General features: G+C 42.5%; 1 protein-coding gene across 1 annotated transcript in view; it reads right to left on the bottom strand.

The window, feature by feature from the left end:
- LOC104917408 (cadherin EGF LAG seven-pass G-type receptor 1-like) overlaps positions 1 to 9,256 on the bottom strand; it is a 13,115-nt gene extending 3,859 nt beyond the window's left edge. The window contains exon 1 of the mRNA XM_010728610.3: positions 9,192 to 9,256. Within this exon, the coding sequence (XP_010726912.1) occupies positions 9,192 to 9,256 (65 nt within the window). The remainder of the gene's footprint in view (positions 1 to 9,191) is intronic.
- Between the last annotated feature and the right edge of the window lie 482 nt (positions 9,257 to 9,738).

Raw genomic sequence — 9,738 nt, forward strand, 5'->3', positions numbered from 1 at the left:
AAAAAAGGATTCAAACAGATGAAAGAACTTGCAGGGCTTTTTGGTGAACGAGTCTATTTTTTTTTTTTCAGTCTAATGTGAAGTATGCAGTTACTTACAATTAGGAAGCACGAAGAAATGCCGCATGTGCCACCTCATCCCGCTGCAGGTTGCTGAGCCTGCAAACACCAATTACAGCCCTCCAGATAAGGTTTGCAGAAGCAATGTCCACACTTTTGGGGCCACCTGACTTCTTCGAGCACAGACATGAAATCCTAAGAGCAAACATTACGTTGAAGCTACATTTTCTACAGAGCGTCACAGGGCCTCAGTGCTATTCTGCTGACCATTGCTGGAGATCGAGTACCCTAATACGGACTTCAAACCACCTTTAGTTCTGCAAATGAAGCCCCTGCTGCAAATCCTTTCCAGTACAAGGATGGAAAGGACAGCTAAGTGGATAGAGAAGAACACTGCTTTCTGGGATTTTCGGTTGGTGTGGGGGAGATCTGCAACTGAAGTTCACGTATAGCTGAGAGTCCAATTTGCAGAGATGTGAGGTACACAAAACTTCCTACTGAAGAGTATGAGGCATACAGGATAGGTACTATAGTGAAAGAAATAAAAGTAATTGCAGTGTCTTGTATCCCACTGTGTGATTTCAAAAAAGCTGAAGGAGGTCTACATTAAATTCCAAGCCCAATTCAATTTGCAGCTGAATTGATACATTCGGATCTCCTCAAGCGACTTTTTCCCAGAACGATACCCCTCTCTACATTAAAAATCTAAAAATGCAGGTTTACAGGATTTTTTTAATGCCATGGAAATCCTATTTTCTGTACTGTAACCACTCAGTGTTTTAAGTCTTGTTGCAACCTGTTTGTGGTGTATCTCTCCTTGCTTGGGGAGCAGTTGTTACCACGTACCAAACACAAGGCTGGTGACTAAACAGCACCAGAACATGTATCTTCAGGGTACTGGGGCAATATAGCAAACGTCACTCTAAAGAAACCAAGACACCATCAGAAATCTGAGCTGAGTAGCTAACTCGTAGGGGAGCCAAACAGCATTAGTTTCTTCTGAACTCCCTCCTTTAGAAGTGCACTGTTTGGGAGGGTGATGACGCACAGCCGGCTGCCCAAAGCTCTTGGCTCCCTCCATCATCATCGGCCCTGATGAGTTCATGGAGTGACCCCAGACGTGTCTGCAGACAAACTGTCAGGATTTCCATTTCCATCAGGTACAGGGCAGTTTTTTTTCTTTTCTCTGCTCTGTACGTGGCAAATGTCCCTTCCAGTAAAGTCTTTGTTTGGGAAGGGTGGAGACATTTGTTTTTACAGTCCTTGCACAGACTATTTAAAAACACAGCTTTCTTGTGCTGTGTTGTGTAAATAGAGAGAACAGATTTGCCTATCACTTTTTGACTTCAGCTGTTAACAAGTAACCCACCTTTATTAAGACTTTTGTAAAGGAAAGGATAAAAAAGCTATTACTATCCAAACAATCACAAGATTACTATTTGAGCTTTCTGTTCCACTAAGCCTGCCTTCACACATGTGAGGCCTTGCAGGGAGCATAGGGGACCTGGGATGGTATTTGGCAAGGAACACTGCACCAGCCACAAGAAGAATTCACCTCTCCTTTGAAAGGAGAAAGCTCCATGAGAACAGCAATTTCTGATGCAATGCTACGTTAGAAAAAAACAACAGAATTTATTTTGCAGAGTCTTGGTGCAAATTACAGCAAAGTGCTTTCATCACAGTAATTATACAAAAATGCTGAAGGATGACATCAGTGGCAGCCAGCATGCTGTCAGAGAAACGGTGACTTTTTAAAAACATTTCTGTATAAATGTGTATGAAATCTAGTGGTACATTTGGGGGTTGGTAGGTAATAGTCAAAGCAGTGCTGTTTGCTGCAGTGCTGTGCAGAACTGGTTTGACACCACGTTACTACAGAACATACATTTACTAAACCAAAACAGAGAGGCCTTTCTAAGTCTGCAGCAAAAGTACAACTTTATCTTTAATTTTCTAGTGGGGAGCTGTAAGATCTTTTAACATTTAAACCACGATGGTTTGAAGCACGCTTCCAGGCAAATCACGGGATCATAATATCATAAAATTGCTTAGGTTGGGATGAACCTTAAATAGCATCTAGTTCTGTGATTGCCCTGACGTGACTGCAGGGCCCTGCGCTTGGCTCTGCTGAACCTCATTAGGTTCTTATGGACCCTCTTCTCAAGCCTGTCCAGGTCCCTCTGGATGGCTTCCCTTCCTTTTACTGTATCAAATACATTACTGAGCGGGTGTCATCAGCAAACTTGCTGAAGGTGCACTTGATCCCACTGCTCATGTCATTGATAAAGATGTTGAAGAGCGCTGGTCCCAGGATGAACCCCTATGGGACACCGCTCATGATCGGCCTCCATCTGAACAACAGATCCATTGCCCACAATCTTCTGACTGCAACCATCCAAACAGTTCTTTGCCCACTAAATAGACCAGCCTTCAAACCCATACCTCTCCAATTTAGAGATAAGGATGTGGTACAGGACCACGTCAACGGCCTTGCACAAGTCTAGTTGCCTTTTCTTTGTCCACCGATGCTGTCACCCCAACACCAGAAGGACACCAGAAGGACACCAGATTGGTCAGGTATGATCTACTCCTGGTAAAGCCATGCTGGCTGTCTCAGATCACCTTCTCATCTTGCATGTGCCTTAACATAGCTTCCAGAAGAACCTACTCCATGAATTTCTCAAGCACAGACGTGAGTCTCACCAGCATGTAGTTCCTTGGGTCTTCTTTCTCCCCTTCTTGAAAATGGGACTGAATGTTGCAAAGCAAAAGTTGCAAAGCAATAAAACTGGTAGGTTTGCCCGGAGGCAGAATAAGCCAGTCCCCTTTTATCTGTGTATTTAAAGTTTGGGGGGAAGCTAAGTCATCTCTGCACCCAAAGATGCCAACATGAAGCAATTCCATCAGTGCTGATGGGCTTCACACAACTGTTAGGGAAGAGAGATCTTGGCATCACAGACCTACTGCTACCTTGGCTCAGTGAGTCTCAGTCAAATGCTGAAACACCAATACGTGTGCCTCAGGAATGAGCTGGAACACCCTGTCCAGCAAGCAAGACCCAAAGTGCTTTTCCAGTTGAAATCTGGATTTGCCTGTGTGCCAGCCCACTCGGTCTGCTGACACAAGAGCTGAACAGGCTGTTCAATTCAGGTTTCATCTCCTTCCTTTTGGCAATTCTGATTCACATTAAAGTTTATGTATGAAAAGAAGGGGAAAAACCTAGGTATAAAGTCTCATCTATATTTACCTTAACTGATTCTATCTAACTTCATCTTTTCCTGGCCCAACCTTGCTGGACAAATGCATGAAAAAGGTTGTATTCTCTAACAGCTGCTATGGAGCCAGCTCTTGGTGACAACGTGCTCTTTAGCCCCACATTATCCCTATTATATATCTGCCCTGTCCTTCAAATCAGAAAAATACAGCCCCTGTCAAACTGTCTTTAATAGTCTGCAGTATTTGCTGTACAAATGGTATAACAGAGCAGAAATACAGCAATGCTCCTGCAGCTGGAGGTAAGTGAACTAAAGTCATACAGGCACACATACAAGATGGGAGAAAATCTCGGTTCTCCACCACGAACATTAGTTTTCCTCACATCATATCTTTGTATCATACCTTTAAATACATATCAAAACTGCATGAACAAAAAATAAACCATGGTCAGTCTGATTGACAGCAGTCTCACAAAGAAAGCCACCATAATTCCATTTAGCACTCATTTATTTCTACAAGCAAATTCTGAGCCAACAGTCTTACAACATTGAAATCAAGTTTATGATTTTCCAGAATTATGGAAATATATACTATGGTCAATAACCATAACAAGGTCACCTGTGAATGAATGTACTTTGTTGACACTAAGGGGTAGTTATTTAGACACATCTGTGACACCTCTGAAGTATCTGTGCTGCTGGTGCTCCTAACTGTTAGCTGCAGAACTTCTCTCCCCCAAAAGAAGATTATTTCCAGCTTTTTATTTTTGCTTCTTCCTGAGACTCAGTAATGGCAAGCTCAGTTGCTGCCAAAACACAGAGGCTATTTCCACGATCTGGACTTGTCTCCATTGGTCAGTGGATGAACGCTGCCAAACACACTTCATAGAGGCCACTGAACAAAGGCCGCTAAAAAATAATGAATTGTTTTTATAACACAACATGTATAACCGGTCTGATTTTTAATTATCCAAATATCACAGTAAAATAACTGAAAGACCAATTATTTTCAATTAACTTGATGCTCCAGAAAGCTCTGAAGAGAGTGAACTAAAAATTGATTAGTAAATGAAAAGAATAAAGTTTGGATACTATTGTTTGGTGTAAGGAGAGAAATACAGAGACGTGAATGAGTTTAAATTTGTATTCATTTGCATAATAGCTTAGCTGCACTAAGTCATTTCTTCACTGAATTTCATTATAATGTATTTTAAATCTGTAATAGCACTGTAATGGAAAAAGTGATTGTCAAGATCAAGATCAGAATGAGAGGAGGAATTCAAATTGGCATGGTATCAATTGAAGTATTAATGCAGCTCCCAGAGAAAACAATATGAGTTCCGGCATGAGCTATAGTGGAAGCAGATCTAAGTGTCTGCATTTTGGATCTCTGCACTCCATCTCTTCAGCTAACACTATTCCAACACTTTCATTTCTTCCCTTGTGAATCTCCACTTTCAAGGGAAAATCTGTGTGCTTTATTTGGGGCTTTGAGCTACAAGATCATGACTGCAAGCCAAACATCATTCTCAAGTTCACCACTGCCAACATGAAGTTATCCTAGAGTTTTGATGAGCTGTACCCTACTGTGGATGAGAACAGAAGCACATGTCTATGTATACTGCAAACAAACAAATATTTTTTTAGAATATTATATCTCAAACTTCAAAAATAGAATGGTCATTTCTGATTTTATGGTGTTTTTTTTGTTTGTTTGTTTTTTGTTTTTAATCAAACTTCTTTTTAAGACATTCTCACTTTGGAATTTGAAGGTGAACCACTCTCAGCTGCAGATGCAGAATATGATAAATTTTCATTTCATATTTCGTTTATATAAACATTTTTGTGTATTTCTTTTCTTATTAAAATAAGTATTATTTTTTTTTACCATTTTTCATCTAGTCCAAATGCTACAAAGCATTTATAGAACAATATTAGGCAATTTTTTACAAAGAGAAGACAATCAAAATTCTCTTTCCAGAATGAGAGGTTGCCATATCTAATCTCAGTATATGTTTATGTATTACACAAACACACACACATACATATGCATTCAGGGCAAATACACAGTCTGTTTAACAGTCATCAGCCCCCGTGTCCTTCAGATGCCAGGACATCCAGCCCACCATGTGTTCTTCCCACCTCATTCCTTCCTCACACAGATTCCACTCTTACCAAAGCTGTTAGCTCTGTGAGCAGAAATCTCTTGGTTTTCAGCAGAGAACATTTTGGCAGGTTTGGGGCACAAAGTATTTCTCACTGAGGAGGGCACTCAGAAGAGGAAAATCTCTAGGATTAAGTAAGCGTATCCAACACCAGCAGCTTCCTACAAGCGATATCCCTTTCCTTTCCCTCCCACTTCCCCCCGCTCTCACCCTTCCCTCCTTCACTATGATGTGCTGCTTTCCTTCACAGCCAGCTCCTGACTGTGCCTGAGGTTCCTGTTTGAATGAAGCCAGTACTAAAAAGAAAATCTTTTGGGTTATAAACCCAAAGGCCCTGGGACCACAGCTTCTGGGGACTCTGTGCATTATAACCCTCTCCCCTTTAAGGCCATGATTTACCAAGTTTTCACAATGTTATTCGATCCTGCTTTGGTGAACCAGAACAAAATACACTACTTCATTTCTTTTAAAGAGGCTTTATCTTGACCCAGAGCTGGAAACACTTCATGCATGTGTTCACACAAAGTAGCCCATCACTGACTTCAAAGGGCTATCGCCCAGCAAGCTGCGTATGTGAAAACAGACAACTCTCCCCAGTAATGTTATCTTTAAGGGCAAAGCAGCAGCCATACTGGCTGCTGTTATGGTTCAGGCCCAAAGGATTCAGAGTAAAACTTCCATCCTTGTCAGCACTTCCTTTTCTGACCTGGTGCCAAGGCAACTGTGTGAGCTAGGCCGCTGTACACCTCTGCTGCAGGGAAGTGGCCTGTGAGTGCCACAGCAGAGGTGAAACCCCCACAAAGCTCAAACAAGGACAGCAAATCTAAGCTGTACGTTACCATGAAGATGAATGTCACCATTTATGATTGTATCCACATTTTTTCCTACACATATTTCTGTCTTTCTATTTACACAAAGAAGGATTTTCCACGAACATCTTCAGTGAATCTGTCTTAGAGCTCATTTTCAGCTAGTCTTATCATCAAACACCTTCTTAGGCAAAACGTTCATGGTTAATGTGGGTATCTAAGGGCTCGACGCATGTACTTTCCTACAGGCAAATCCCTGTTTTTCTGCCTAGACAAAATTGCTGAGAAGAGAAAGGAGACTTACCCAAGAAAACCTGAAAGTCTGATCATTCTTATCAAATTCATAAGCAAATTAAAACAATTTACTGCCTGTCTGATTTGTTAATGCTTTCTGAAAGAGTCTGCCGCCAAGACAGCCCTTGACGTGTTCAGTTTACTACTGCTCTATTCACATTATCCAATTTCTACCACACAGCAGATACAGTGGTATATAAAAGGGCTTCAATGTTAAGTCTCCGCTATGCACAGCTCAGGAAATAAGATTACATGTCCAGGAACTGATTTTGAATCTAATAAAACAGGAATCTCAGTCAAGTAGTCTGATTTCTTTCTCTCTGTCACAGAAAGGAGCTCCTCATTCTCCAGGGCAGCACATCAGTGAACCCAAACCATGGCCTGGAGACCATTGTTAGAAACACAAAGACCTCCCAGACTGAACAAAGTAGGCAGTACTTTGAGATATTGAGCTTTTTTATTACTTCTTCTCATTCTTACATTGTCAGAATTAACATGTAAGCATAGAATGCCCTTGGTTTTAAGCAAGACTGCACCTTTCCGGCAAGCAAAGCTGTCACTATTCCTATTTAGGGCTTCAACAGCCCATGTAAAATCACTTTCTGGGCTTACACTGCCTGTAGTTGTTTAAGGCCTTCTGTCCCTTTTCTGGTGGAACAATGATAAATCATTCTACGTTAGTTCACGCCTTTCTGCCTGATCACTTCCCATAGTGAAGAATGAGTGGAATTGCTTTCTCCAAAAACACCCAACAATGCTAAGAATGTGCTCCTGCCTAAAGGTTAATAAAAGCAGCACAAAAAGAGAAAAGGAGACCTAACACTTCAAGTGAGAGACAATGAGTGGTGACCAAAGGGGACAGTGACATCACCCCGCAGATGGACGCACAGCTCTAACTGTACAACACACATCACTTGCGGCCATTCCATTTTTTAAATATCCATCCCAACACACAATACAGAAAGTTTATAAATCTCCTTGCTGAATGTCAAATTAACACTCGGCTGTTAATCTCTTACTTCAGCGCTCAGCACAGCTATCCGATGTCATGGGTGACGTGTGGGCGGCTGCACAGAGCCAGTGAGCGCAGCCCGCACCTCCGGCCGTCACTCATCATCCCCGGGGGAGAGCAGTTACTCATCCAAACAGCAAAACTCAACGAATGAAAGAGATCTCTATTAGTAAGTGCAATGGTAGGTTGCACGTAATTAAATTTTTAAAACGAGCTCTTGGAGCGGGTCCAGAGGAGGGCCACTAAGATGATCGGAGGGCTGGAGCACCTCTCCTATAAGGAAAGGTTGAGGGAACTGGGATCGTTTAGCTTGGAGAAGAGAAGGCTGTGGGGAGACCTCATTGTGGCCTTCCAGTACTTGAAGGGAGCATATAAACAGGAGGGGGGATGGTTGTTTACGAGGGTGGATAGAGATTAGACAAAAGCACAGGCTAACACTGCATGTGAATCCCATCACAACGGCAACTCAGGCAGGAAGTCATCTGAGCTTTACATAGTTAATTCTGAGCACATATTTTTTTGTGCATTTCACCTAAGGTAATGCTGCCATGAAAAAGCAAAGCATCTATATGCACCTATGGACTGTTATTACAGATAACTATTTGCCAAGATAATGTCAGAGAACTTAAACAACGTTATTGGGCCAGTATTGTATAAATAAACAGACCCTAGATTATGTGCTTCCCTAGTTCAGACAACAGCCAAAACAACACATTGTGTTGGGAAGCAGAGGTGATTCTGATGCCAGTGCACTAGCTGAGTTCCACTAACAGCAGCAAGTCACATACAATTTTTATTTATATTTTTTTCAGGAGAGAGCACTCTACCTTCTACCCTCACAGGGAGAAACCATCACCCTGTAATCCTCCCTCCTCTCATCTCTCCCAGATTTGCTTTACATGGCTCTCTTGAGCCCAGGTCAATGTAACCACCATACTAAGGCCATCCCCAGCCAAGGTCTGCAGTATAGTAAGCCGTCTGTACTCCTGGCTTCCAAATTCAAGGCATAAGCATCTGGAAAGTGTCACCTATAGCATCAGAAGATAGTGTTCAGCTGGAAATTCAGCTCTGCAGTTTCATAACAACAGAAGACAAGCAGAGAAATCTGATGGGCAGCAAACCACCTTTCAAACAGGAGCACTATGATATTCAGCAATGTAAAATAAAAAAAGAAACTAAAAAAGTCATTTAAGTAGTAAGTGGAATTTTTTTGTTCTGAGAATGGAAGATGGCTATAACTTGTAAGATGGTAAATTTACCCAGAGAAGCTGTGGGTCCCCATCTCTGGAGACACTCCGGGCCAGGTTGGATGGGGCCCTGGGCAGCCAGCCCACAGAAGGGGTTGGGGCTGGGTGGGCTTTAAGGTCTCCTCCAACCTCAGCCATTCTATGATTCTATGCTTTGTCTTTATGCCAGTGTAATGAGAAGAAACTCTACAACATGTAACTCCTGCCTCTGTGCTACCTGCAGACACAACAAGTTTTGCTGTCAGAGACACTTGCCACTCCCTCTGGAGGAAAATCTGATGGGAGGTGATGAGTATGCTGTGTGTATACAGGCCTGAGAGGAGAACCGTGCTCAGAAAGCATGTCCAGCTGAATGCCCAGTCAGGATCCCTAGCAGTAAGGTGTCCCTACACTCTGCTGCTCTCCCTAAGGGCATTCTCCACTTCTCCGTCACGAATCTCTTCAGATCCCGACATGCTAAAACGTGGCACACAGGCTTTATTTACAGTAAAGGATTAAGGCCGGCTAATTTATTGGTGTTAATTTAGAGCTGGCATTAGTTCACTTTATTCCCACTCATTGGCATTTACCTGCAGCAGTAGCTGCGCTGAGGTCCACAGGCTCTATCATGAGAATACGACCAACACCAGAGTTGTCTGACTGGTCCCTCAGCGCTCAGCAGAGCGATCTTTATCTCAACCAAAGCAAAGGAACAGTTCCCATCACCACAAACGGAGCAGGCTCCAGCCCGTACCAAGCTGCTGCCAGCGCCGCGGCTGGCTCTTCCCATCACATTTTCACAAGTAGTTCCCAATGCTTGATAAATGCTCTCGGCTTTGAGACAGAATCACAGCTTTGTCTACTTTTGCTAAACTTCACGCTTAGAAAAGATCAATATTCCTTATTACACTAATGAGAATCTTCCAGCAGGTAATTAAACCGCACGTTCACTCATGGT

Source organism: Meleagris gallopavo, chromosome 1, assembly GCF_000146605.3.
Source record: "Meleagris gallopavo isolate NT-WF06-2002-E0010 breed Aviagen turkey brand Nicholas breeding stock chromosome 1, Turkey_5.1, whole genome shotgun sequence".
Lineage (NCBI taxonomy): Eukaryota > Metazoa > Chordata > Aves > Galliformes > Phasianidae > Meleagris > Meleagris gallopavo.